Source organism: Prionailurus bengalensis, chromosome B1 (assembly GCF_016509475.1).
Source record: "Prionailurus bengalensis isolate Pbe53 chromosome B1, Fcat_Pben_1.1_paternal_pri, whole genome shotgun sequence".
Lineage (NCBI taxonomy): Eukaryota > Metazoa > Chordata > Mammalia > Carnivora > Felidae > Prionailurus > Prionailurus bengalensis.
In genome coordinates this window covers 43,422,754-43,438,679 of record NC_057344.1, presented here as the reverse complement: position 1 = coordinate 43,438,679, position 15,926 = coordinate 43,422,754, and the positions used below count along the sequence as shown (strand labels likewise).

General features: G+C 34.6%; 1 protein-coding gene across 1 annotated transcript in view; it reads left to right on the top strand.

The window, feature by feature from the left end:
- LOC122473300 (disintegrin and metalloproteinase domain-containing protein 5-like) overlaps nt 1-15,926 on the top strand; it is a 124,202-nt gene that overhangs the window by 55,406 nt on the left and 52,870 nt on the right. Inside the window, exons 11-13 of the mRNA XM_043563664.1 lie at nt 6,721-6,857; nt 9,624-9,813; nt 14,852-14,947. Of these exons, the coding sequence (XP_043419599.1) occupies nt 6,721-6,857; nt 9,624-9,813; nt 14,852-14,947 (423 nt within the window). The remainder of the gene's footprint in view (nt 1-6,720; nt 6,858-9,623; nt 9,814-14,851; nt 14,948-15,926) is intronic.

Here is a 15,926-nt window from a genome sequence, read left to right as displayed (position 1 = left end):
CATACTTATATCAGACACACTAGACTTTAAATTAAAGGCTGTAACAAGAGATGAAGAAGGACATTATATAATAATTACAGGGTCTATCCATCAGGAAAAGCTAACAATTATAAATGTCTATGCGCTGAATACAGGAGCCCCCAAATATATAAAACACTTACTCACAAACATAAACAATCTTATTGATAAGAATGTGGTAATTGCAGGGGACTTTAATACACCACTTACAGAAATGGATAGATCATCTAGACACACGGTCAATAAAGAAACAAGGGCCCTGAATGAGACATTGGATCAGATGCACTTGACAGATATATTTAGAACTCTGCATCCCAAAGCAACAGAATATACTTTCTTCTCGAGTGCACATGGAACATTCTCCAAGATCGATCATATACTGGGTCACAAAAGAGCCCTTCATAGGTATAAAAGAATTGAGATCATACCATGCATACTTTCAGACCACAATGCTATGAAGCTTGAAATCAACCACAGGAAAAAGTCTGGAAAACCTCCAAAAGCATGGAGATTAAAGAACACCCCACTAAAGAATGAATGGGTCAACCAGGAATTTAGAGAAGAAATTAAAAAATATATGGAAACAAATGAAAGTGAAAACACAACAATTCAAATGCTTTGGGATGCAGAAAAGGCAGTCCTGAGAGGAAAATACATTGCAATCCAGGCCTATCTCAAGAAACAAGAAAAATCCCAAATACAAAATCTAACAGCACACCTAAAGGAAATAGAAGCAGAACAGCAAAGACAGCCTAAACCCAGCAGAAGAAGAGAAATAATGAAGATCAGAGCAGAAATAAACAATATAGAATCTAAAAAAAAACTGTAGAGCAGATCAATGAAACCAAGAGTTGGTTTTTTGAAAAAAATAAACAAAATTGATAAGCCTCTAGCCAAGATTCTCAAAAAGAAAAAGGAGATGACCCAAATAGATAAAATCATGAATGAAAATGGGATTATTACAACCAATCCCTCAGAGATACAAGCAATTAGCAGGGAATACTATGAAAAATTATATGCCAACAAATTGGACAACCTGGAGGAAATGGACAAATTCCTGAACACCCACACTCTTCCAAAAGTCAATCAGGAGGAATGAGAAAGCTTGAACAGACCCATAACCAGTGAAGAAATTGAATCAGTCATCAAAAATCTCCCAACAAACAAGAGTCCAGGACCAGATGGCTTCCCAGGGGAGTTCTACCAGACGTTTAAAGCAGAGAGAATACTTATCCTTCTCAAGCTATTCCAAAAAATAGAAGGGAAGGAAAACTTCCAGACTCCTTCTATGAAGTCAGTATTACTTTGATTCCTAAACCAGACAGAGACCCAGTAAAAAAAGAGAACTACAGGCCAATATCCCTGATGAATATGGATGCAAAAATTCTCAATAAGATACTAACAAATCGAATTCAACAGCATATAAAAAGAATTATTCACCATGGTCAAGTGGGATTCATTCCTGGGATGGAGGGCTGGTTCAACATTTGCAAATCAATCAACGTGATACATCACATTAATAAAAGAAAAGATAAGAACCATATGATCCTGTCAATTGATGCAGAAAAGGCATTTGACAAAATTCAGCAACGTTTCTTAATAAAAACCCTTGAGAAAGTCGGGATAGAAGGAACATACTTAAAGATCATAAAAGCCATTTATGAAAAGCCCACAGCTAACATCATCCTCAACGGGGAAAAACTGAGAGCTTTTTCCCTGAGATCAGGAACACGACAGGGATGTCCACTCTCACCGCTGTTGTTTAACATAGTGCTGGAAGTTCTAGCATCAGCAATCAGACAACAAAAGGAAATCAAAGGCATCAAAATTGGCAAAGATGAAGTTAAGTTTTCATTTTTTGCAGATGACATGATAGTATACATGGAAAACCCGATAGACTCCACCAAAAGTCTGCTAGAACTGATACAGGAATTCAGCAAGGTTGCAGGATACAAAATCAATGTACAGAAATCAGCTGCATTCTTATACACTAACAATGAAGCAACAGAAAGACAAATAAAGAAACTGATCCCATTTACAATCGCGCAAGAAGTATAAAATGCCTAGGAATAAATCTAACCAAAGATGTAAAGGATCTGTATGCTGAAAACTATAGAAAGCTTATGAAGGAAATTGAAGAAGATTTAAAGAAATGGGAAGACATTCCCTGCTCATGGATTGGAAGAATAAATATTGTCAAAATGTCAATACTACCCAAAGCTATCTACACATTCAATGCAATCCCAATCAAAATTGCATCAGCATTCTTCTCAAAACTAGAGCAAGCAATCCCAAAATTCATATGGAACCACAAAAGACCCCGAATAGCCAAAGTAATTTTGAAGAAGAAGACCAAAGCAGGAGGCATCACAATCCCAGACTTTAGCCTCTACTACAAAGCTGTCATCATCAAGACAGCATGGTATTGGCACAAAAACAGACACATAGACCAATGGAATAGAATAGAGAACCCAGAAATGGACCCACGAATGTATGGCCAACTAATCTTTGACAAAGCAGGAAAGAACATCCAATGGAAGAAAGGCAGTCTCTTTAACAAATGGTGCTGGGAGAACTGGACAGCAACATGCAGAAGGTTGAAACTAGACCACTTTCTCACACCATTCACAAAAATAAACTCAAAATGGATAAAGGACCTGAATGTGAGACAGGAAACCATTAAAACACTAGAGGAGAAGGCAGGAAAAGACCTCTCTGACCTCAGTCGTAGCAATTTCTTACTTGACACATCCCCAAAGGCAAGGGAATTAAAAACAAAAATGAATACTGGGACCTCATGAAGATAAAAAGCTTCTGCACAGCAAAGGAAACAATCAACAAAACTAAAAGGCAACCAATGGAATGGGAAAAGATATTTGCAAATGACATATCGGACAAAGGGCTAGTATCCAAAACCTATAAAGAGCTCACCAAACTCCACACCCGAAAAACAAATAATCCAGTGAAGAAATGGGCAGAAAACATGAATGGACACTTCTCTAAAGAAGACATCCGGATGGCCAACAGGCACATGAAAAGATGTTCAACGTCGCTCCTCATCAGGGAAGTACAAATCAAAATCACACTCAGATATCACCTTACGCCAGTGAGAGTGGCCAAAATGAACAAATCAGGAGACTATAGATGCTGGAGAGGATGTGGAGAAACGGGAACCCTCTTGCACTATTGGTGGGAATGCAAATTGGTGCAGCCACTCTGGAAAGCAGTGTGGAGGTTCCTCAAAAAACTAAAAATAGACCTACCCTATGACCCAGCAATAACACTGCTAGGAATTTACCCAAGGGATACAGGAGTACGGATGCATAGGGGCACTTGTACCCCAATGTTTATAGCAGCACTCTCAACAATAGCCAAATTATGGAAAGAGCCTAAATGTCCATCAACTGATGAATGGATAAAGAAATTGTGGTTTATATACACAATGGAGTACTATGTGGCAATGAGAAAGAATGAAATATGGCCCTTTGTAGCAACGTGGATTGAACTGGAGAGTGTGATGCTAAGTGAAATAAGCCATACAGAGAAAGACAGATACCATATGTTTTCACTCTTATGTGGATCCTGAGAAACTTAACAGAAACCCATGGGGGAGGGGAAGGGGAAAAGAAAGAGATTAGAGTGGGAGAGAGCCAAAGCATAAAGGACTCTTAAAAATTGAGAACAAACAGCGTTGATGGGGGGTGGGAGGGAGGGGAGGGTGGGTGATGGGTATTGAGGAGGGTACATTTTGGGATGAGCACTGGGTGTTGTATGGAAACCAATTTGACAATAAATTTCATATATTGAAAAAAAAATTACTGTCGTGTAGGAAGAAGTTTATCATACAGTTCCCTAGAAACAGAAGGCACACCATGCAGGGACCATACAAGGAAGCACCAAGATTGTTCAGGCAGTGTAGTTAGCTAGGGGTAACATGGACAAAAACTTCCGTTGTTGTTTCTTTGGGGAGGAATGGGTAAGGCAAGGTAAGCAGGTCTTGGATTGGCTCATTTAAATAATTTCAGCAATCTTTCTCGCATGGAGGCTGTACCTAGTTGTCTGGTACTTAACTCTGGTGTGGTTTGGGCAGATGAAGAGTGGCCTAAGGTATGTCAGCCTAATAAAAGAAGGGATAGGGCATATGGGCTCTAGGTTCATTGATTTGCATATGAAAGATACACTTGCAGGTAAGTTGTTTACTATTTTAAGAAATTGGGTAACCCTGGGATGGGAAGTCTAGCATTGGCAAAGCCCCAGATATTAAAGCATCACAATACATAAAATAAAATACATCATTAATACAATTAGCCCATTAATACAGTTTGATACATTACCAAATTTAAGGGGTAATAAAAGAGAAGACTTTTATATAGTCGGGCATAAGTTGTGTGAAACAGCACAGAAAACATTTTATTATGAGTAAAAGGGAGAAACACAGGTAGAAGTATAAGAAGTCTTGTTTGCCTTCCCATAACTAAATTAAAACACCTCATATATAATGAGTCTTTCTATATATGAAGGCAAGACATATCCCCTTCAAATGTAGGAAAGGGTAATGGGAAAGTTTTTAATGTTGATGTGAGGTGTAAGTTAACTAAGCATCCTTGAATTAAGAGAGGTTAAAATTTGGGCAGTAGAGAAACTCATTTAGGATCCATTTGCTGGACTACAATTTGAAAAGGAATTGTTTGAGGAGACCATTATACCTCTTAGTTGAACCTGCTATCTGGGACCTATCAGGAACATTGAAAGTTATACTGAATGCTTCTTTAAAGAGACCAGCATTTTGTCTTCTAAGAAGTGAAATGTGTTTCTTAGTTAATATTAATGATCTCTATAACTCTGGAGGGGATGAGGAATGTCCTGGCAAGTCATTGTATATTGTCCTCAGAGCTGCTCCTGATGAAAAGCTTGGATGGAGGAAGAAGGTGGTGCTTGAGTTCAAGCAGTTTTCAACTAAATGAAATTGCTTTTCTCTGAAGGTGGACTGAAATGTCTGATGCACCAGTTGATTGCTTTAGTGTCTGTAGTTGAACTATTAAGCAGCCAGCACAATATTGTGGGATGGAAAATTTAGAAACGTCTTCATGGATCATGGAAGCCTTCTCTGAACTCTTCTTTATTTGCCATCTGTTCATAGTGTTTTAGCCTGGTCATCAGGAACCCATCACTTTATTTTAAGACTATTTTTTTTAGAACAGTTTTAGCTTTACCACAAAACTGAGGGTAAAGGTACACAGATTACCCATATACCTCCTGTCCCTAACATGCGCAGCCTTCTGTATTATCCACATCCCTCACCAGAATGGGATATTTTTGTACTAAGGATGAACCTACATTGACCCATCAAAATCACCCAAAGTCCATAGTTTACCTTAGGGTTCAGTCTTGGTGTTGTACATAAGTTAGGGTAAAAGATGATAGATATCTATCATTTATGGTATTATAACAAGTGTTTTCACTCCCCTAAAAATCCTCTGTGTTCTGCCTATTAATTTCTCCCCTCCCTGTCTGCAACCACAGAGCTTTTTATTGTCTCCACAATTTTGTTTTTTTCTGGAAGTCATACAGTTGGATTCTACAATATGTAGCCTTTTCAGACTGGCCTTTTTTCACTTAATAATATGCACTCAAGCTTCCTCCATTTCTTTTCATGACTTGATAGCTCATTTGTTTTTAGTGCTTAATAACATTCTGTTGTCTAAAATGTGCCACAGTTTATCTGTTCACCTACTGAAGGACATTGTGGTTGCTTGCAAGTTTTGGGAATTATGAATGAAGCTTCTGGAAACATCTTTGTGTAGAAATTGGAAACTATCCAAAGATGAACAATATACCTATTGAGAGTGTTTTGGTTTTCTATTGCTATGTAACCAATTATGCCAAAACTTAAAGAGATAAAAACAAGAGAGTTCTGTGGGTCAACAATCAAGGAGCAGCTGAGAGGGTTATCTCACGGTTCAGCATGGGCAGGATTTTCTTCCAAACTTAGTCATTTGGCTGTGGTAGACCTCAAAAAATCTGTTTCCAAGCTCATTCCTGTGGGCCTCTCTACAGGACTACTTCATGACATAGTAGCTGGCTTCCCACAGAGAGACTGAGACCTAGAATCCAAAAAGTCAGTCTTTTTATAATCTGTCTTGGAAATGGTGAACCATCTGTTCCTCTACATTTAGTTAATTAGAGGCAAGTCAAAAAGTCCAGTTTACACACAATAGAATGGAAATACTCAAAGACATGAATACCAGGAGGTAGATATCTTTGGGACTCATTTTAGAGTCTGCCTACTGCAGAGAGAATGTAAAATTGATTATTAAAATAAAAGATTAAAGTCATTTTCTTTAAAATAACTCAAAGAGGCAACATAATATGGTGTTTGAGACTCAGTTGGATTAGCTAAGATAGCTGATATTGTCATGAATAGTATTTTGAAATTAAACTACTGTGTTTACTTATCTATGTTTAATAAATCTATTATCCAAATGCTTATATAACTCTACTACAATTGCATTTACATAGGCATCTGGGATGCATTGATTTAAAAAATGAGTTTTATGTACTAATTTTTTTACTATAATTGTATTTAGAATAGTATATATATAATATACACTAATTTTTTTATAGTATAGTAATTTTAATTTTGTTATAGTATAGTATACTATAGTATTCTTAGCTAACTCTTTTCTTTTTCCTTGTCTTTAGTATCCAGAGGATTTATCCCTGGAGTCATATACTATCAGTATTGTGCAGTTGCTTGGCTTTAATCTGGGATTGAGTTATGACAATCCTGACACTTGTTACTGTTCAGAAGATGTTTGCACAATGTCACCTAAAGCAGTGTAAGATAATTTTCTTTATTACACATATTCCTTTATTTATTTATTTATTTTTTGGTTAGGACCTTTTACACTTCTATTAACCAAACTGAAGTAATTGACAATTATAGAACACTATACCTAACAACCACAGAATACACATTTTTCAAGTACAACAGAACACAAACCAAAATAGGCCCACCACCTCCCCCATGCGTCTCCATGCCTGGAGAAACTCTCTTCCTCCTTCCTGCGTTCTGGAGTCTGACTTGTATTTTTCTCCCCTGGCCAGATTGAAAGCACCCTCTAAGGAAAAGCCATATGAATTGTGTAATTTCAGTGATTGTGCATAAAGTGAAATTAAATGCTTTGATATTTGCATTTAAAATTGGCATTGTACGGTATAGGGATGAGTGGTACAATTCATGTTAGTAGTTTCAATTAAGAATTTTTTTTTATTGAGAAAGACATTAAATTGTAAATAAATAATAACACCATGACCCATTGAAAGACTGCTGAAGAAAGGAAAAAAACCTTTATTTTAGAACCATTAATAATACATATTCCCTGCTCTATTTCTTAAATATATTTTTAAAGTTTATTTATTTTGAGAGAAAGAGAGAGAGAGAGAGAGAGAGAGAGAGAGAGAGAGAGAGAAAATGCACAAGTGGGGGAGGGACAGACAGAGAGGGAGAGAGAGAATCCCAAGCAGGCTCTGTGTTGTCAGTGCAGAATCCAGCGTGGAACTCAATCCCGTGAACCATGAAATCATGACCTGAGCCAAAATCAAGAATCAGATGCTCCACTGACTGAGCCACCCAGGCACCCCTTCTGTTGGTTTTTTCATCATTTCAACATTCTATTTGTTTCATATATTTTTCTCCTGATGTTCATGCTTTTTGTCCCTAAGAAGTACTTGGTCTACTTTTTACTACACACCTATTGCCCAGGAGAGTGCTCAGTAAATATGTTGCAAACAGTGACTAAATCAGCTCAGTATATTTTCTCATTATTTCATTTTATCCTTTGATTACTGAATCCATGATACCCCGAAGTTTTGTAAAGGCACAAAGTAGATAATAACTAAATTTATTTCTTCTTCCTTGGATAAGTGGTTACTCAGAAGAATATTCATTCTTTCACCATCTTCTTGAGCATTTTATTTATAAACTTTATAAAAATTCAACTTTGTCAAGGTATGATTTTTGCTGCAATAAAATTTGTGCACTGTAAGTGTACAAGTTTATGACTTTTGACAAATACATAAATATCTTTGAACCACAGTATCAGTGAGATTATGCAACAGTTTCATTTCCCCAAAATTTCCTTTGTGACCCTTATTGTCCTTCTACCTTTTATCCTTGCCCCAGGCAGCAACTGATCTGATTTATTACTACAATTAGTTTTCCTTGCTTCAGAACTTTATATAAATTGAATTATTTGTGATCTATTTTGAGTATTGAATCTATGACTCTGAATTATGTAAACATTTTTCTTTAATTATTTGAATATTTATAGTGCTTTAAGTTAGGTATTTGTATGCCAAATCGTAACATCTGGACCATCTCAGTTTTGATTTCTTTTGACTTTTTTTTTTTTACATTGACTATGGATCACATTTTTTATTTCTTTGTGTTTCTGTTGTTATTATTATTATTAGCATATTAGATATTTTTGATAATACAATAGAAAGCTTGGATGCTCCTACCTTCCTCTGAAAAGCATTGATTCTTGGAAATTCAATTATTGGCTAATTATATTGAATTTTATATGCTTGATTTTACATTTTGTTAATATGGATCTATAGAAAGCTCAGGGTATTTTGAAACCCCTATAACTTGGCCGGATTGAACTTCCAAATTCACTCTCTTCTGGGGATCTTGTCAGGGCTTGAATTTAGGCTCTATTGGAATTGAGATAGAGTAGATTCTAGTTAGGGCAGAGGTCAGCAAACAACAATCCCCGAGCTAATTTCGGTGGTAGCCTATTTTGTAAATAAAATTCTATTGAAATACAGCTAGGCTTATTGTTTTACCTATTGTTTTTGGTTGCTCTTGTACTACAGTGGCAGAGTTGAGTAGTTGTACCACAGTCTATGGCATATTAGTCTATAATATTTATTGCCTGGCCCTTTACAGAAAAAGCTTGTCACCCCCTGGTCTAGGACATAATCTTTACTCTTAATTCAGATTCTTTATAGTGTTTTAGTTGGATGCTGAGCTATTACTAGAGTGCTAACAGCTCTCTCACTGTCAAGACAGGTACTTATGGTGCCCCTCCCATTGTGTAGCTCAAACCACAGGTTTTTATTTGAAAAATGTTTAATTATGTTGAACAAAAGCCCTAATATGTACTTAAGTTAATGCAAACATGTTTATATTGGCATTACAAGAAAAATGCAAGACATATTTAAAAAAATAAAAAATGTGCTAAATACTGAGGCTAAACATTTAAAATTCAATTGTTTGGCATTGGCAAAGTAAATAAAGTGAACACAGTTCTTATGTTTAAAGGTTTAATAAATGTCATAAGACAGGTAAATAATACATCTTGTTTAAAACAGGATGAATGGCAATGAAAAGATTTTGGATTTTTTTTTCATTCCAAGAATTTTCATGGTGAAATTTTAAAAATATGGTAAAACATATTATCAATGCAATGAATAGTTTTCAAAATGTGCTTTTTTTCCCATAATGCTTTTTAAATATCTTCCTAAAACATCATACATTAGTGGAAATGCAGAGATATACAGCAATAATTTTTGTCATACCCATTTTTAAAATATTTTAGGCAGTCTCGGGGTGTAAAGGATTTTAGCACCTGTACGTTGGATGACTTTAAATACTTGGCCTCACATTCCGGCTTTGGATGTCTTCAGAGAATCCTTCCTGAAATGCCAGTTTATAAACAACAAAAGAAAAGGACATGTGGCAATGGACAATTGGAACAGGGTGAACAGTGTGATTGTGGCACTGTAAAGGTTAGTAGAAATTTTTTCAATTTTTAAAATTTCCTGTATATGTGTGTAATAGAAAAGAAGAAGATGAAGACCTTGTCTTTTAGAAAAATAAATTTAAAAAGACCTTCTTTGGGGAAGATGGAAGCTTTTAAGTTTCCTAATTTTGCTATTTTTTGAAGTGGACAGCAAAAGCCTTTTAGATAATATTTACCTTCTGACATTCTTTAGTGTATGCATCAACTCCAAACAAAATAATTAGTTACCACAAAGAGTGTCTAAAGAGTTGAAGAAATATACTTTTAACATCAAGCAGTAACAAAAACAGGAATATCTAAAGACCATAGACTATTACCAATGGAATAGCAAAATGCATTGTTTGCTAATATAGAGTGAAAAGTGTGCTATTGGCAGGTGATGTCAATTAAAAGTATTTTTTAAAAAATCTATCACCTGTAGAAAATATATAAATATAGAACCAAACCCAAAGAAAGATGAAAGATGATAGAGGAAGCATTGACAATAAAGTGAAGTAGTCATAGGATAATAAAATGAAACAGCAATTGTAAAATATGGAACATATTATTAACTATATATTAATATGTTATTAAATATACAATATGTAAAAATATGTAATACATTATAGATAGACATATTTATATTTACTATATATGTGTGTATGTGTGTGTGTGTGTGTGTGTGTGTGTGTGTATTTAATGGCACTGGAACACATTTAAAAGAAAGAAGCCAGAGGAGAGTTTACTCTTGAAAAATTGCAGCTGGAACAGATAAGAATTGTGAGTTTATGTTTTCCTAGTCTTGGGTGCTCCTCTACTTCCACAGTTGTGGCAGAATGAAATAGCTGTGAAAAATTGCAGCTTTACTGACTCGGTGTGACAGAGAACAGATTTCAGGGATGAGAATCACTGGAAATTTAAGGGGAAAACCCTGAAAGTAAGACAACTGTGAAAGTGCTAAAACCTAAAATCTGATGACTAATTTTACACATATTTGGCTGACTGCTAAAATATGCATAGTCCAGAAATACCCCACGGAGGAAAAAAGTAGGGTGAGACCATTGAAAGACACCAGTGCACCAGGTGAACCCTGTGAGTTCGATGATTTTTTTGAGAATATTTTCTAACCATGTGCAATTCAGGCAGCAGAAATCCAAAGCCCTACTGGTTTCATTTATCAGAATGTAGAGCCTGAGACTGGCTACAACTGGAAATTAAAGAGGAATCTTCAGAAACAAGGCAATCACATACAGGTAGATTATACCCTGAAATCTAAGTACTGTCTCTGCCTAAATCCTTGCATGAATGCTACATTACATCAGGGAATCTGGCTAAAAATTCAGCAGTTGGAAGCCATATGAATTGAGCGGAGATAGCTGCTGTACATTGTAGGGGAAACAAAGCTTACAGTTTGTTTCCAGGTTACTTAATTTCCTGTTAGAAAAAAAAAGCCTCTAGAAGGTCATAGCTGAATACGGGCATTATATCATTGTATCTATATTGTCTAACTTATTAATAAAAAATTAATAGACATTCAGAAAATTAGGAAAATGTGAACCATATTTCGGAAAATATGCAGTTAAGGGAAACTGACTCTGAGAAGTCCAAATATATTGTATTTTGCAGATAAAGACTTCACAGTAGTTATTTTGAATATTAGGAGCTTGAAAGGACATTATGCTCAAACCATTTAAGGAAAAATTATCATAGTAAGTGAGCAGCTAGAGAATCTCAACAGATATAAGTTAACTACAAAAACCATATAAATTTAAAGTCTAGAAGTGAAAAGTACAACAAAAGCAGAATCAGTGAACTTGACCAAAAGCAGAGTAATCAATGAACTTGACCAATAGAACATTAAGAAAATATGATCTATAGAATAAAGAGAAAAAAAGTTGAAGAAAAATAGCAAAAAACCTCAGACACCTGAGAGTAGATATTTTTTATTTTTTCTTAAAATTTTTTTCATGTTTATTCATTTAATTTTGAGGGGGAGAGAGAGACAGACAGACTGTAAACAGGGGAGGGGGAGTGAGAGTGACACAGAATCTGAAGCAGGCTCCAGGCTCCAAGAGCCAAAGTCAGATACTTAACCAACTGAACCACCCAGGCACCCCAGAAACATTTTTCTTAAAAATTATTTATTTATTTTGAGAGAGAGAGAGAAAGAGAGAGAGAGAGAAAGTTCGAGCTGGGGAAGGGCAGGGAGCGAAGGAGAGAGAGAGAATCCCAAACAGGTTTCACACTGTTAGTGCAGAGCCCAATACAGGACTTGAACCCATGAATCGTGAGATCATGACCTGAGCCAAAACCAAGAGTTGGACGCTTAACCAACTGAGTCCACCTGAAAGGAAATATTAAGTGGTCCAATGTAGGTGTAATTGGATTTAAAGATAAAGAAAAGAGAAAGTAGGCGGCAGAAAAAAATTTTCAGGAATAATGCTGATTATTTTCCAAATTTGAAGGAAAATGTTTGCTTACAGATCCAAGATGCTCAGCAAACTACAAGCACATAGACACAAAAAAAACCCACCTCTATACTTAGAGTAGCAAAACCTCCCAAAGCCCCAAGATAAAAAGAAAAACTTAATTTCAGCCTAAAAAAAACAGGTTAGATGCACAATACAGTGATACAAAATATAGCTGACTTCTTATAACAAATAATGGAGGTCAGTAGACTTTGAAATGACAAAAAGTGATGAAAGAAAAAAAAAGGTCAACAATCAAGATTTCTAGATTCAAAGTAATTATCCTTTAAAATGGAAGCAAATAAAGTTATTCTCAGTTAAGCAAAAGCTAAAACAATGTCACAGTAAACTTGTACTACAGAATATCCTAAGAATTTAAAATGTTTGAAGAATTAAAAATTCCTGAACACAGGAATTGGTAAATATGTGGGTAAAAATAAATAGTTATATGTATGCTTTCTTTTCTGCTCTTAATTTTACTGACTACATTATATACATGCACAGATATGTAAATATATACACACTTATTCACTGCATAAGTGATACAATACATATATGTGCCTATAAATATGTATTTGTATGTATATATACTAAATATACAAATATGTATGGGTATGTTTGTGGATATGGATGCATATATGTTTATATGCATATAAACACACAAAAATATATATGTAAATATACACATTATGTGTATATGTGTGTGTATCTACATATCTACATCTATATAATAACAGCAGCAGCACTAAATATGGAAGGTGAAATAAGCTGTTGCAAGATTTCTATAATTTACCTGAAGAAAATCAGTATTAACTCTAAGTAGATTAGAGTATTTGAAAGATACATAGTATAAATCCCAGAGCAAATATTGAAAAATTATGCAGAGATACAGCTAAAAAGCCAATAGAGGAGTTTTAATGACATGGTAAACATATTTCATCAGCACAAAATAAGACAAGAAGAGAAGAATTGAGGAACAAAACCAAGATGAAATAAATGCAAACAAATGGTAAAATAACAAATAGAAATACATAAATATTAATAGTTACATTAAATGTAAATAGGCCAAGCACTCTGATCAGAAGCCAGAGATTATCAGACTACATAAAAATCAAGAGACAAGAGATATATTTTAAGCCCAAATGCTCTGTTTGGCAGAAAATAATAGAATGGAAAAGGATATAACAAGTAAATGGTAAATATAAGAGAGCTAAGGGGACTATATTAATATATAAAATAGAGATATACTAATGCTTCAAAATTATAAAAGGATAAATACATAAGGAAGTTATAACAATAATAAATATGTATACACTTATAAAAATATATCTACATGTACACACACACAGTAGATCTTCAAATTTCATGAAGCACTATCTTATTTGGAGGTTTATTTCACATCTCTTTGTAAGTGATAGAACAACTAGACAAAAATATCAGTAAGGATGTAGAAGACCTGAATAATACTACTACCAACCACCTTAATATAATGATATTTACAGGCCACTATATTTAATAACTTAATATGAAAATTACTTTCAAGGGAACTTGGAATATTCATCAGGATGTACTACATTTTGTGACATGAAATAAATCTCAAAATATTTATTTTTTGTTGAGAATTAAATTAGAAATCAAGAATAATAAGATATCTTGGAAAGTTCCCAAATATTTAGAAATTAAGCTACCACTTCTAAATGGCCCTTGGCTCAAAGAAGAAATTACAAAAGCAATTAGGATATATTTTTAACAGTTATGAAAATTTAAACATAACATTGAAATCTATGAGATTCAGTTAAAACTGAATTATAGTGTTTTGAGGAAAATCTATAGTTACAAATGCTTATAATGGAGAGAAGAAAGGTCTAAAATCAATGATTAAGAAGGCTACTTCGGGTAACTAAAATATTAGTCCAATTAAATCCATGATAAGTAGAAGGAAATAATGGTAAAGATAAAAGTAGAAATCAATGAGATAGAAATCAGAAAATGAATATCAATGAAAATAAAAGCCAATGAAAATAATGAATATATTTGATAAATCTCCTGCTGTTCTGATGAAAGAGAAATGAGGAAAAGAAAGAAATTCCCAGTATCAGTAATGAAAGAGGGTACATAAGGAATATTAAAAACTACTTTATGTAAATAAATTTGACAATTTAGGTGAAATTGGCAAGTTTTTTTTTTTTGCTTTTTAAAAATATTATTTATTTATTTATTTATTTATTTATTTATTTATTTATTTATAATATGAAATTTATTGTCAAATTGGTTTCCATACAACACCCAGTGCTCATCCCAACAGGTGCCCTCCTCAATGCCCATCACCCACTTTCCCCTCCCTCCTACCCCCCATCAACCCTCAGTTTATTCTCAGTTTTTAAGAGTCTCTTATGGTTTGGCTCCCTCCCTAACTTTTATTTTTCCTTCCCCTCCCCCATGGTCTTCTGTTAAGTTTCTCAGGATCCACATAAGAGTAAAAACATATGGTATCTGTCTTTCTCTGTATGATTTAAAAGACAAATTATCATAACTGATGTCAGAAGAGACAGTTTGAATCTGTCTATTTGTTTACAGAATTGTACACATAAAGACTGCTGTGATCCTAAAACATGTACAATGAAAGCAAATAAACAGTGTGGCTCCGGGGAATGTTGCACACAAGATTGTAAGGTAAGAGGCAATCTATTTTAGAGTAGATCAGGATTAAATTTCTTGAAATACTGTTTCAAAGAGCTGGGAAGTATGTCAATATCCTATCTGCCTTTCCCATTGTATTATATCCAAGTACACTGGACCCTTCTTACACTTCAGTCCATTTGGTAATCTGTCATTTCCAGAAGTCTCATGTACATATGCCTGATGATTCTTCTTTCCCAACTGTTACAAATCTTTCTTGTACCTGTTGAGACATTCCTATGATCAACATGCATCTGAAGCAACCCTCTTTAGTAAGGTCTTATTTTTTAACACCCTACCTTACATGGGGTCAAGAAGTTAGATTAGATTTTTTTGTTGTTGTTGTTAGGTAAATTCTCTTTACCATCTGCTGGTAAAGTCTTCTGTTCCTTTGAGGTTCAGTTATTGTTACAATCAATTAAGTGCTCTTTATTTAAAGCATTTAAAGAATTCCTGAATAATTGCCCCACAACCAGAAAAATTAACTGGAAATCTAAAGAAAAAAGAAGCAAACTATGAAAAAAGTAAATGGCAGATGTTCAGATAGGATTGGAGTAAGAATATGCTTTTATCTTTAAAATTTTGTTCCTGGGGTGCCTGGGTCGCTCCGTTGGTTAAATGCTTGACTTTAGCTCAGGTCATGATCGCACGGTTCCTAAGTTCAAGCCCCACATTGGGCTGTGTGCTGACAGTTTGGAGCCTGGAGCCTGCTTCAGATTCTGTGTCTTCCTCTTTCTCTGCCCCTCGCCCACTCATGCTCTGTCTCTGTCTCTCTCTCTTAAAAATAAACATTAAAAATTTTTTTTAAAATTTTGTTCCCAAACTTTATTGGGATATAATTGGCATATAACGTTGTGTAAGTTTAAGGTGCACAATGTAATGACTTCATACGAGTATATATTGTGAAATGATTACAATAAGGTTAACACATCTACAACTTTACATAGCAAAAATATTTAACATTTACAAAGAA